The following is a 14,764-nucleotide window of genomic DNA, read 5'->3' on the forward strand; positions in this document are numbered from 1 at the left end:
GCAGAACAGCCAGGATTCCAAGCAACACTCCAATATGGGATGTCAGTGTTAGAAGTGGTGGTTTAACCAGGTGTACCATAAACTTATTTTTTAATTTTCTTTTTCCATGAAATTTTTGAAGTTTGCTCATCTGTAATTGTAGAGTCATAATAACTCTGAGCTAATAATACAATGGGTCCTAATCATTTATTACTCACTACACATCCAGCTGATTGCTTAGTAGCATATTTAACTAAACTGCCTGTGACTGTCACAAAGAGCTTTAATCACTGCACATGTCAATGGTTAGTGATATCTTATCACCTACTTTACATAAGCACTAAATAAAGTAATTAAATGGTACCTGAAAAAAGCTTTCAGTTCCTTGATCAAATATATTGTGTAAATAAGAAGTATTATTATTAAAGTTAACCCTTACCCTCATTCAATTCTCTTATCTAGAGTCAGCATGATTCTCTCTATATATAAAACACTTTCATTTTCCTATATCTGAGTTCAGGGGATTTTGAAATTAAGCTTTTACTGAAGTTCCCTTTCCTCTAGTATAAGCTTCTATCCAACAGCAGGTTTATATTTTTTGTGTTCCTTTGCTGACTCATCATTACAATCAGTCTCTATATAAATCATGCTTATCATTTCATCATGTCAAAATCTTATCTAGCAGCTTGACTACAAATAAAAAAGTCATCATTATAGCAATGGGCATACTCTCAACACATTTTGCAACTAAGGAAAATAAATGAGACTATCAGATAAAGGCTCTCCATGGGCCAGAACATGTCTTGAAAAAGAAGTAACTTACAAACATACATAACATTTCAATCTACACAGTTCTACTTTTGGATTGAGATGACGATTGCACACAAAACCAAACCATATGTGTGAACTTGATATGTATATAATTAATTTTTTGGCATTCATATATTGGCAAAATGTAGACTGTTTCTATCAGAACTGCTATCAGGCAAATTTATTCTCCATTCTGTTTGGATAGAATTCCTCTTCTCATCCAAGACACCTAGCTGGTCTTAATTGTCTTTCCTCTAAGCCACATTTCTTTCAGTCCCTTTTTCAGCATCTATGCCCATAGAGACAATAGCTTTCTCTTCAAGTCTAATGCAATCACCTGATTCCTGATGTTTTCTCAGTCTTTGACGTTCCCATTTTGTGAGAAATCGAAGATTGGTATTCTTGCTGACCTGATCTATTTGAACACTATGTTGCTGGGGCCTCTGCTGCTTCTAAGCCTCTGGACTCCTGATTCACACTCTGACTCTAAACTATAGATGTTGGCTTCACAAATCACCGAGCTTTTTTCTTTATGTCACTTATCTGCAATTTATATCGACCTAGGTATAAGGCTACAACTCCAGCAAAATGAGGCATACTTAGGGTAAGTATAGGAAGGATACGGGGGGGGGGGAGAATTATGAAATTCTTCAAATTTTAACAACATATCTGCATTTTAGCAGAATTACATATTTGTTTACCAATCCTGAGAGTTTTAAGTAACTTCTGGGAAGAAATGTTTAAAGGAAGAAAAAATATCTACCAATGTTTAAACCATGGGTATAAAAAAGAACTGTGAAAGATAAGCAAATTCTCTGAATCATGCAAAGCTATCATTTTATCTCCATTAGGAGCAAATGTAGAAGTTGTTTGTTTATGAATGGGTTATTTCCCTCAATTTTCTGCAGGCTTATCTATAATATAACATCCATTTATATATACATGACTATAAAATATGTCCATTGGAAAGGGAGGACTTAATTCCTTTTTTTCCTAGCTCTTGTTAGAGGTTTAGACATAGTCAAAAATTGTAGGTTTATGTTTTTCCTTTGTAGATATTTAAGACTCATTCATTATCCACTGGCTGAGATTGAAGAGAAGATAGAACTGCTGAGACTATTGTGAAGCTGATGACACTGATAAAAACCCAGACTGAACATGTTGCTGGAGAATACTGGTCTCACTTGATTTATACTCCTAATAAATTCCATCTGCAAGAAGTTCCTTCCTTATTTTTTAGTCTTTAATCAATCTTTCCTATCCTTGAATAACACAGATACATTTCTTGATCTCTGCATCGACTAGGTGCAAGCAATTTTCTGGTACTTGAGTGTGTATCTCTCCAGAAAACTGCTGCATACTTCCTTGTGCTTCACAGTCAGCATTCAGCATTTAAGTTTGCCACTTGACGAGTTTGGACCTAAGTTACTAAAGTTGAAATTCAAAACAACATTCTCTAAATCATTTCCATTTTCTCACTAAATCAATTCACTCTGGAGACTCCCTTACCTTCTTTATATTAGCTGAATATCAGTCAAAAAAAGATCTATTTATAAAGAAAGCACAAGAACGTCCCCAGCACAAAAAGAAGGAATAAATAACAGCAGGAACATGAATGATCACTATAAATAAGGACTAGGGTGCCAAATTTGGTTTCATTGCTTCTAAGTTGTGTACCAACTTGGATAAGTAACATAACTTTTCTGAGTTCATTTTACATATTTGAAAATGGGTCACATATATTTCTCCGAAGAAGACAGAGAGAAAGCCAATTCACACACAAAAATATTGCTCCTTGTCATTAACAGGGAAATGTAAACAAAAACCACAATAAGATACTACTACATACATGTTAGCATGATATAAGAATTCACAGCAAGTGGTACACAGACGTGGAGAAATTGGAACCCTTTTTCATCAGAAATAGTGATGAAAAATTTTTCACTTTGGAAAATAGTTTGAAAGAAGGTTAACATACAATGACCAAATGACCCAGAAATTTGTCTCTTAGCTATGTAACTTAGAAAAAGTGAGAATATTTGTCTATATAAAAATTTCTACAGGAATGTTCATAAAGCATTATTCATACCATTCAAAGAGTAGAAATAATAAAAATATCCAACAACTGGTATAAATAAACTAGCCTTAAACTTATCTCATCACTAAACACCACATGATGTATTGGATCTATAGAATATTTAGTTATGTGTGTGTGTGTGTGTCTTAGTACTCTCTAACTTCCCCTGTTTGATTTTTTTCCCTAAGTACAGGTTTTTCTAGCTCAGAGTTTTGGGCATGGATAGCATCACCATATCCATATGTTATAATGAAAATGACACACAGGCATGTATTTGGCATAGCTTCAGAAAACATGGTTAGGATATCTTCATCTTCCATACCATTAGTGGGTTTGACTACCAATTCTGACTCCTGATTTGAGCTTCTTCCAACTACAGACCCTAGCAGACACTGGTGATGGCTCAAGTAGCTGGGTTTCTGCCACTGATCTGGGAGAGGTGGATTGATTTTTTGGCTCCCAGCTTTAGCTCAGCATAATGTTGGCTGTGAATCTCAGAAGCAAACCAGCATAAGGAAACATTGTGTCTGTCTGTCTGTCTGTCTCTTTCTCTCTCTCTCTCTGCATTCCAAGTAAATAATAACAATTTATTTATTTTGGAAGGTAGAGATATGGAAAGTGATGAAAAGAGAGCAAGGAGATTGAGAAATTTTTGTAAAATCATGGTTGTGACATTAAAACCTATGTTGAAACATTATCAAGCCATTATCAAGCTTGTATCACTATGTCAATAGGAAATAAGCTTAAACAGTGCCCTCACACTCCAATAAATGCATGCAAGACTTGTCAATAATCATATTATTTAAGAAAAAATCACCATCCACTAATTATATTATAATCAGATGAACCTTCAGTGAGCTTTTTTTTTTCCATACTTCAAAGTCTCAAACAGAACACCTAGGTCACAGAAATAAACGAAGGAAATTTCAATCTCATAAGTACTAAGCAAGTTCTTATGAAAAAGGCTTAGTATATTTTGGAAAGCTGTAAATAAGACATGCGTTTACAACACAGTGGTTTGGAGGTGGGGGTGGTCAATGTCAAGCTTGTGCATGGTATACCGAATAAATCTGGGAAACAATTGACTAACCCTAGACTGTCTGCAAGGAGAAGGAATGCTCCCATGAACCAGCTCCAACTGCACATGCCAAGAAAGCTGAGTCAGTTCATGAAACTCTCCTTTCTTTCCAAACCTTCCAAAGTCCTTAGTTACTCAATATTACATTAAAGTTTTCAAGGAGTTATTTGAAACTGAGAGGATAAAGAGAGTATATTAAAAGTGAATTAAATGAAGTGCCTTGGTAGCACCATAATACACACAATGTACATTTCAAGTCATGGCTCCAGCTCATGATATGATCATGTATTGCTGTTTGCATTCACAGATATTCTGGTTTGACACTGTAGCAAACTGGTTGATGAGCTCCAATGTATTCCACTTTCTATGTCAATTTAAGGAGTTCAGTAATTTTACTGATGGCTCAGTGAATCATCAGTTTTCACTTGTATTAATTTCCATACTGAATGAAGAAAATAAGGATTAATGTATGATCTTAAAATGTTCTGCATCTAGCAATGTTGGTTGTCATTGAATCGAGTGGAAGCCTGAAAGCACAGAACAGTGACTGTATGAGGATGAAAAATAAAATTCACTCTCTGTTTTCTGATTTTTGCATTGACACTTAACATATTAAATGTAATTCTGCTTAAATATTTATCTTCCCTATTAGGATGAGACACCTGGAGTACATGGACCTCTTACAATCTACTCGGTATCTTTTGGACCAACAGGATTCACTGAAACCTCAATGTTTTCAGATAAAACTTAAAAATATAGATTTGGTTGAGCAGCTAATTTGCTAATTTACAATTTTGGCCCTAAGTATTGTAACTAATGCTGTATCTTGACCAATTCTCCTTTATAGTCTCTTACAAATGTTCCTTATGGAATCTAATACAATTTCCAGTCATAACTTAATACGGTAGGGAAATCAAGTTCTGATGATTAACACTGATTATACACATAGAGACAGTTTGAACCAGTAGTATGTAACACAGTCATGAAATATGAAATTGAAGAGCTCGTAAAGAGAGAATAAATTCAGAAAATATGGAAAAAATGGAAAGAAATCTTTCAATCCAACATCTAGAGAAGAATCATGAACTTTCTGAAATATCTAAGATAGTCTAATTACCTTGGATTGTTCTATTGGTCTGGGTTGTTCTAATGTGCATTAGACCACTAGGTCTTCTTTGAGTCCTTAATATAGATAAAGAAGTAAACAGAATTTATCTTTATTTTCGGCATAATGTTGCTCGGCTTATTCTAAATCTTAGGAAATCTCCCAGCAGAAAATTATCACCAATGAGATAAACAGGGTACATTTTCATATGTATTCTTTACTAAAATTATATGGCAGATCTCAAATCTTTTCATCCAAACTTGTTCATGGCTCATTCAGAGTTTCTAGTACAGTTGGAAACCATGCATTTGGGTGCTATTTTTTAAAAAAAAGCACTCTACAATGAAAGGACTACCTAGGTACTAACTACTCTTCATTTCAAGTATAGTGCCTGTCTGTACAAATGATGTTTTAATTCCCTGGTATTTAAGGTGCAATACAATTAAAGTATTGGAAGGCAGTGTTCTTTCAGACAGCTATTGAGAAATATATTCCCTTTTCAATTCTGAAAACTTAATCAGCACAGGCATAGTATACATCTACTTCTTAAATTTAAACTTAAATTTACCTTCAAAAAGAATAACTTTGTATGTGCTTGTGTGTGTGTATGTGCTGTATATTATTTTTGCCTTTGTTTTACACACATTACCACAGTTTTAGCTTTGTGAGAACAATGATTTTCAAATTATTTTGTTAATAATGTATTTATTATCACATAAATGGCTATTTGTTAAGATTAATCTTCTTTCAGTGCTATAATTGAACACAATTTAGAAACAATGCAACTGTCATTACTGTGTCACTAAAAAGGCATGCAAATTCCTAGAAGCTTGCAGATGACTAACGGATTACACTATAGGAATCACAATGTCAAAATGTTTATTTTCCTCTGGAGACACAACAAATATTTGCGTGATATTAACCCCGTGTACTAGAGTGTAATTACTTCTATTGAAAATTTTTCATTTACTAGAATCCTGTATACAGGACTGAGATGGAATATAAGTCCTCAAGAATGTAGACAATTATTCTAGGCAAGGTTTTCCAAAGCTGCCTTGAATTTGGTGTTTAAGGTGCTTCACACATTTCTCATTGTGCATACAATGGATATTTGAAGATTCTTCAATTATTTAAAATGAATCTATATATAGAAGGCAACGTGACATAAACCAAGAGAGATGGAGTTGAGGAAGGGAGACAGAGTAGGAAACCAGAAACCAGCATTCCAATATGGAATGCTGGAGCCACAAGTAGCATCATAACTCCTGTGCTACAATGACAGCCCCCAATATCTACAGAAAACAAGGAATTGACAAAGTTCTAGAAATACTCATTAATGTTTGCTCTGGTATCTATCCCAACTTAGTGGCATGTGATAATCCTTTGTGTATGATTTTTATAATGAGAAATTTGAGAACAGATTAGTTCAGTAATGTGTCTCTGACACATGAGGCAAAGCAGCTAGAGGTGCAGGATCCAGTTTAAATAGAACATCTTTACTGAAATGTCTTTGGAATTTGCTGTTTCCTACCCTTTTTTCTCTCCACAGGTTGTCTCAGGCCTCTTCATGTGGCTTCAGCTTCAAGAATGATGGTTTCACATCAGACCCATAGAATGAGATACAAGTTGCAAATCTCTTTTGATGTTTGTCAGAACATCATTTATCCCACGCTCTATTAGTTAAGCATGCCCCTAAAACCAGCTCAAATTCAAAGGGAAGGGTGGATAGGAAAACATATTTAGGTAGAATGAGTACCAAAATATATGTGGCTAACTTCAATCTCACTACATGCTGTCTCAAATTACAAATGATGGGATTTGGGAAACCCAGACTTGGTAATTTGCTTAGCCATTTGGATTGTATTATTGCATTTTTCTTTTTAGTTCTAATTTTATTTCTACAAAGAGGGTGTCTGAAGCTGAATTTGCTTGACAAACTTTAAAAATTGTAAGAAAATAATTTCTAGACACTTTCATTAAACTTCCTGAATTGGGAAGTTTTCAAGACATAGACTTATCCTATTGCCCATTAACTCTATTTTTCCTTTATACCTGGAGTCTTCTAAACCTATTATATTGACTGCAAATCCTCTAAAGACACAGAGCTCTCTCCCATTTACAGTAATTTTAATGTCATTTAATGAGGAATAAGAGCAACTTACAAAAAACTTACAAAATTATTTCCAGTTGTGAATAAATAGCCCTAAATAAATCTGTGGAAAAGTTAAAATCACTTGAAAGAGCTAGCCATATGCTTTTAGAAAAGCCAATGATCCGGTTTGACTGATCTTATGTTTCTTTCTTTGATTTATATGGTTGTTTTAACATCTCAAAGAAGCGGCCTTGCTGGGAGGGAAAATGGACTGGTCTCCCTCTTTCTGTTAATCAAGTTATTTCCAAATTGTGTTATAAACTAAAAACTGAGAAGGTCAGCCCTGTATCTCAGGGTATTTTGAAACAAACTATTTTAGCAATTTTATAGCTATAAATTACAGCTAGATTGAGTCCTAATAAAATGCAGTGACTGCAAAATATTACAGGAAATGTGGGCAAAACCATAGTCTAACTTTTTAATGTTTATTGGCAAAAATTCACATTTTCCACAATCCTCCTGATACAAAATACTTAACATTTTCTTTTCTTTTTGTTTTAAGATACTTAGGTTTTGTACTCATATTGCTAGTGCATTAAAAATTAAAACTACAATGTATTATATTTCATTTCAGAAAAATGAACACACCCTTAGGAATGTAATTTTCCCTCTTCTATTTTTCAAGATAGAAATAAGGTTCTAATAATCCAAGTTGAATTGGAAAGATCAAAAATTGAGTGAAAATTTTCCAAAGTGAGTGAAATATTGAGGCCAATTCATCCTCTTTGGCTGAATAATTGGTGAATACCACTGTGGTCATAAATTTCAATAAATCATATAGCCACTATATGCCTAACACATTTTCAGTGTATTTCTTCAGTTTTCTTGTGGTTGTCTTGTTTAGAATGGAAAAAAAAAATAAGGATACTAGGATAAAACCCAAGAGAAATGAAAGCTCACAAATGTTAAAGAACATGTTTTAGATTAAAGACCATAGTTTGCAAAATTTCCTAGCCTCTAAATTTCAAAGTTACTGCACTTAAATTCACAAAGATTCTTGATAGGGAAATTAAGAAAGTTATTTAATTCCTTATATCCTTATTTGCATCTGTAATAAGACAGTAGCATCCATAAATCAACTTGTTACTTTTCCCAACACCAAATGATTCATAAATATTCAGGATCCCAACCTAAAAACAAGTTTAAATAGCCCTGGATTGTGTCATTGGAAATAATATTATCACATCATTTTAAAGGCTGTGCTGAAGGACTATCATTTATTTTATGGAGCGTTTTGTCTCCAGGAATTAATGCTCTCCAAATAAACACTTTAGTTGACATGTATGAAAAATTTTATGTAAGGCACCCATGAACCTATCAATCATGGAGTTAAAAAGCTTTGTCACACAGCACATTTAATACCCAGTATAACCAATTAGCATTACCATTCTTCGATGCAATACAAACTCATTTCCTTAAACTGCTATTGCACTGAACTCTGGGGTTATAAATGAGCAGAACACAAATTGATTTGCATGTAATAGCAATGGCAATAAACCTTTCCTGGTTCATCCAATTTTCCCCATCTGTTAATGGAGAAAAAGTTTAGGATCTATTATTCCCAGAAGGGGACTTACCCAGCTGGACATCTATAACACTTGGCTGATTCTCCATGGGAAACAATGGCTTGGGAGGTTTGTCTGTGAGTAAAGCTAGAAGAAAAAAATGCAAGAAAGTAATGGGAAAATTGAGAGAAATTACACAATAGTAAAGATTTTATCATTTATAATACTTAACGTTTATACACTTGATGGTGCTTAAGCATTTATTACACAGTGTTTCTGCTTGGGTGATTATGCTATCCACACAATATCTATTTCCCAGCACATGTAGAACACCATTGATTCACCAGAAATAGATCATTTCAACAGCTTCATTTTCCCACAAGAACAAACAAATGCTTTATTTCAGGCAGTTTTCATAAGTTTGTGGTAGTGAAGTGCAGATCAAATTATAGTAAGAGAAATATTAAATACTCATATTTATTTTATAGTGCTAACTAGTCTCAATAAATATGAACCTAAAGGACATTCATGGTGACATGAACTTTCTAAGCCTGTGAGCCATCCACTACTCTTCATCCAACTCCTAAAAATGATAGAATAAAACATGTACATATTATGATAATTGATAAAACATTGATTAAACATCCTTCGCATACCAACTACTTTGCTGGGTGCTAAGGGAGAAACAAACAAAATTTGTATCTTTGTCTCTCATTTAAAATCTAAAACTATAAACACAGGACCAGCATAACAAAAGGGAGAGCAGAACACAAAAAACAATCCAATGAAACCTTGTAGAATTTGAGATATGGTTTGCATGCAATTGCTTCTAACTCAAATACATATATGTTGAAGGTTGTGGACTGTATTATAGGAGGGAATGGATGCCCTTGAACCTTGAGGGATGTCAAAGGTCTGGAAAATCAAATAATAAGAAAGAAAAAAATTTAAAAAATTTTAACAATAGAAAACAAAGCACCAAGATAGAATTTAGCAAGCATAATGTGCTTAGAGGGAAGCAATTTGGTAGGAAAGGGTTGAATTGTATATACTGAGAGCCAGTTTCTCATGATCTCAGCACCATGAATTACTAATGAAACTGGCTGGAAAGGATGGGGCTAGGCTATACAAGATGCTAAGAAAAATGCTCATAAATTTAAAGGTGATGTGGTTGGTAGGCAAGAGTGTTATTTTACATTTTTTTTAACAAAAAATGACTCAAAGAATGGGCTATTTCTTGATGTTTGTTGATGGTTTTTTATGATTGCTAGGCTAGAGCTGGGAAAAAATTGTTAAGAGGATACAATAACTGCTTCGATTTAAAAAATAATGAATTATTCTAATTTTCCCAATAGATTTTAATTCAGACGTGTTGAACTATCAAAACCACTTGAGCAAGACCCTCAGAGCATGCCCAACATCTGGGACCTGGGATGGGTGGGAAACTGGATGGGGCTTCTCCCTTAAAAATCCCCTTTTACATCAGATATATTAAGGAAACAATATGGAACTAATTGTCTTGCCCATCTTCCTGTGTGCTTGAACCTTTTTACCCTAATTATGTCAAGATTGTCAATAAATAAATAAATATTAAAAATTATTTATTCACTTATATTGAAGGGAGGAAGAGGAGAGAATCATCTTCCATCTATGGGTTCATCTCCCTCCAAAGGGTTGCAATAGACTAGGCTGGGCCAGGCTGGAGCCAGCAGTTCCATCCTGCAGCCAAGTAGTTCCATCCTGGTCTCCTGCATGGGTGACAGGAATTCAAGTGCTCAGGCCACCAATGGTCACCTCCAAGAACACACATTAGCAGGAAGCTGGATGAAGCAGAATTGGGATATAAATCTAGGGACTCACACGGACTGTGGGTGTCTAAAACAGCAACTAAAGCACTAGGCCAAATGTTTCTCTCTCCAACAAGTATTTCTTGAAGTCTTACACTTTATTTATTTTTATGAAACTGAATAACATTTTTAAGCTAAGCTGCTTTTGGGCATAATTTGATGCTAGTTACCTAATACAAGGACATCTATAATAAGGCTTATAATTTGGCACAAAATGCTATACATAGAATACCTAATCTTCATTTCACAAATACAAATGCTACAGTTACTAATAACAAGTTAACTAAAAAATAATGAATAAATGAAATTCGAATGTTTGAATTCAAAATGCAATCACATCAGATGTTCAGTTTTGTTGTCATGGCATTGATTACAACAGAAAAATATGTTAAAAATTCTAGATGTGTATCAGTTGGAGAGTAGTTAACTAAAATTGTTATAGTTTCATATAATGTATAGCTATTAAAAGACTTAAAGCTATTCATTTAACAGAAAACATCTCTAAGATACACTGTTCACTAAAAGAAAGCAACATTCCAAGTAGTATGCACAGCATTATATTATGATTCTAAATGCAGATACGTGTTTATACACTTCTTTGTATAAAGTGTGGAACTTTTCTGAAAGGATACATATAAAACTGGTATTCATGGTTTCCTGCGAGGACAGGAACTGGGTGGCTGAGAAACAGAGATTGAAGGAAGGGTGCTATGGGCAGGGACAAGGAAAGTTTAGTCTTCCCTACATAGTTTTATGGCATGTTGGTCTCATGCATGGGAATAATCAGTAAAAATATAATTAATGTTAAAAATAGTTAAAATCCAGGAAGTTTACATTTTTCAAAAATCATCTTGGATTCTTTGTAAAATTGTTGACAGCCTGCCTAAAACCTTCAAATTAATGACACTTTTTAAACTTTTTTCAAATATTTCTTGTTGCCAACTGATTAACTGGAATGTGAGACGGGGAAAGCAACTTTAAACAATACATTTCAAGCACAGCAATAATGGTCTACTTTTAGGCAAATATAAACTGGAATCGTTGCGACCCTGACTCTCTCCTCCTATCACAGAATGTAGACAAATTTACTTTGATTTTTATTATTGTCAACTGGCAATGGCTGAAGTCACATTTATTAATATTTAATGCAAACTTCTAAGTACTTTACATTTATTGGTAGATCATAATTTGCAAAGTGCTTTCATGGGGCTACACAGTGATTTTGTAAGGCAAAGGAGGTGATTACAATTATGACCAAGCTAGAGATGATGTGAAATGAAACTGATATTGTCTTATTCAGTTTCCTGTGTCACTAAAAGGACACTTCGTGTCACAAAAGCAGATATAAACTGTTAGGAAATAGGTAGATGGGCTCAATGCAGTCAGTGATTTTAGCATTTTAATTTCAAACTAACTAAGTTAAGCATAATAGGCGAATGGCAATGGCTTCTTGGTAGATAGCCAGCTGAACCTTGATTCCTGTAGGACATCTCATACACACACACCTTTCCCCACTAACTAACAAATGAAAAGGGATGAATGTGCACTTAATCTAGCACATACCATTCAGTTCTATAGTAGTGACACCTCATTAAATTCCAGTATCATGTTTAGGTCAGGGAATTGCCAAGAGCAGAAGATTGGGGTAATGATTAAGTGGCAACTGCAGCCATTCATTTGGATGCTGACCATCGACCCAGAGATTAATCTATCAGCACCCTGCATAATTAAAGTGTGTAAAGTTCAAGAGTATGCTGCCATAGGCAGACAAGATCATTTCCTTTTTATTTAAAAAAAAATCCATCTGTAACTAACTAATTGTTTGGTAAAAGGAGGGAAAACCTCTCAATTCCAAGTCACTTGAACAATAGATCACAGATTATAAGTGTACGAAAAAAAAAAACATATCTTGGATCTTAAAGAAACTTATTGGGGTCAGAGCTGCTCTTTGAGTTTTCTACATAAGTTTCATCTCTTGGTTGAAAGAATGGGAGCAGTTTGTAGTTCGGTAGTAACTTCTCTGCCTACAATCGCTTCTAACTCCCTCTATTGCTGCTTTTGTTAATTGTCCTACTGAGTATAATATGACACCAGTTTTAATACACTGGTGAAGCTACCATAGTCATGGGCTACTTCATTCTAAAGAGAGGTTTTATATAATTTTGACACCATCTTTTCTGAAAATAGCCAAAAAAACTCCTTTTTAAATTATAGGCGATAGTTTGTGTCTGTAACTACAGCCAGATGGATTCGTGTGGCTGAAGTGATTGTTCAATTTCCATGAACTAAGAAGGTAGCAAAGTATTTGAACGAATAAATTAGTTTAACTATATCATTCAAACTGGATAAAAGAGACATCTGCTTATTCATTTCCCCAGTGCTCACAAAAGCCTAATTGAGAATCCAACTCCCTCATGTGAGTGTCAGCAATGCAATGATTCAGGTCGTCAGGGTTGTTTCCCAGGGTTTCCATTAGCATATAGCCAGAGTTGAGTGGAATGTTGGTGGCTTAACCAGCATCTTAACTGCTAAGCTAAACTCTTGTTCTTGTTATCCTAATTTTGATAATGTTCTTTGCTGCTGATTTGAATCTGTTTGATTAATTTGCCAAAAGTCCAGACAGGAGGGAGTAGAAGGACAGCTCATCAATTTCTGTGAATGAAATCATGTATATATTGGCCTCATGTGAGCAGGATCAGGACAAAGCCAGGCTGGGTTGACTGTTCCTACTGGTGCATGCATAAGGCAGAGTGGGTGTGGGATGATTGGGCTTTGCGTAGCACCAGCTGGCAGATGCTGGCACAAGGGCCAAATTCTGTCAGGTCAAACTGCAGAAACACCTTGAGAATACAAGATCAGGGAGTGGGAGTGGGCCCAGGAGGGAAACTGTGGGTACCTCCCTTTGGGTTGTCACTCCGTCTGGTGAGCATGAAAACTGGGACTGGAGCAGGCAGTTTAGACAGAGTGGCACCTGCCAGCAGATATATTGCCTGGAGTGTGGAGCTGGTTGGGTTGAACTAGGCTTCAGTGCCCATTGATGAGTTTGAGATATGAAGAGGATTTGGGAAACACTGGACCAGTCTCTTGTGCATATCGTCAGGAGAATGGAAGACAGAACAAATTGATCAACTGCCCCAGCCAAGTGTTGGCAGTGAATATGCAGGCAAACAGAGATTGTAAGGTGGACTGTGTCAACCAGTGGATTCTAGAGAGATTTCATTGTGGTTGGAGAGGTAAGATTGGCAGTAATTCAGAACTGTTAAGCTATCAAAACCTCTTCAGCATGAACCTCGGGGCATGTCTCACATCGGGAACCCTGGGATGACGTCAGATGGCTCTCTCCCATCCCAGAGTGCAGAGGCATTTGGGAGGCTGCGTGTGGTTTCTCCGTTTATCTCCCCTCTTACCCCAGATACAGGAAGAAAAAAAAAAGAGAGAGATTGTGGAAATAATGGTTTCATCTACCCTCCTGCAGCCCTTGACCCTAATCACCAATGTCAAAATCATCAAAAAAATTTTGCATTTTGGTAACTATAACTTAGAAAATAAAAAGAAATAATTAATGAAAAATAATAGAGTTGATGAGATGGATCCCCTCAAATCCTTTCAACACCCTAAGACCAAGATTCCATTGAAAAATCACTATTCTCAGCTTAACTTTTAACCATTCAAAAATGGCCAACATCTTACATTTATAGAAGGATAAAATTTGAACTTACCACTTGGGAACTTAAACCCACCATATAGCTTTAAAAATGTTCTGCATTTCTACCCACATGTCTTTTATCAATGCTGCAGCCAAGCTACTTTCCTTATCCACTCTATTAACATATTGCATTAATTTTCAACTCTACATCTTAGCTAAAGCCATTCCTTCAAGTTTGGAAACAAGTAATCCTAGCTGCCACAGTTACACTTTAATTAATATCCACTATTTCCCAAGCACTGATACTGTGGGAGGCCTTTTTACATTAAATTGTACAAATAACTCACCCAAAGTCACATTGGGAATGAACAAACAGGAACCTGAATTGAATTCTGTCTGATTTCACTATGGTCACAATGCTATTGCCTTCTCACTCCTTCTGAGCACGCCATGTTCTAGCTAGCCTCCCCAAACATGTTAAATACTACATCTTTCAGAAAACCTTATGAAATAACACCCTAACTTGGACTTCTCACCAATTCCTGAAGCATTTACCATGTTTGGG

At 35.2% G+C, this 14,764-nt stretch overlaps 1 protein-coding gene across 1 annotated transcript in view; it reads right to left on the reverse strand.

Moving 5' to 3' along the window:
• Window positions 1-14,764, reverse strand: part of IL1RAPL2 (interleukin 1 receptor accessory protein like 2) — a 1,019,705-nt gene that overhangs the window by 299,019 nt on the left and 705,922 nt on the right. The window contains exon 5 of the mRNA XM_040999497.1: window positions 8,779-8,853. Within this exon, the coding sequence (XP_040855431.1) occupies window positions 8,779-8,853 (75 nt within the window). The remainder of the gene's footprint in view (window positions 1-8,778; window positions 8,854-14,764) is intronic.

This window comes from Ochotona curzoniae, unplaced genomic scaffold (genome assembly GCF_017591425.1).
Source record: "Ochotona curzoniae isolate NIBS_2020 unplaced genomic scaffold, NIBS_Ocur_1.0 scaffold_1852, whole genome shotgun sequence".
Taxonomy (NCBI): Eukaryota; Metazoa; Chordata; class Mammalia; order Lagomorpha; family Ochotonidae; genus Ochotona; species Ochotona curzoniae.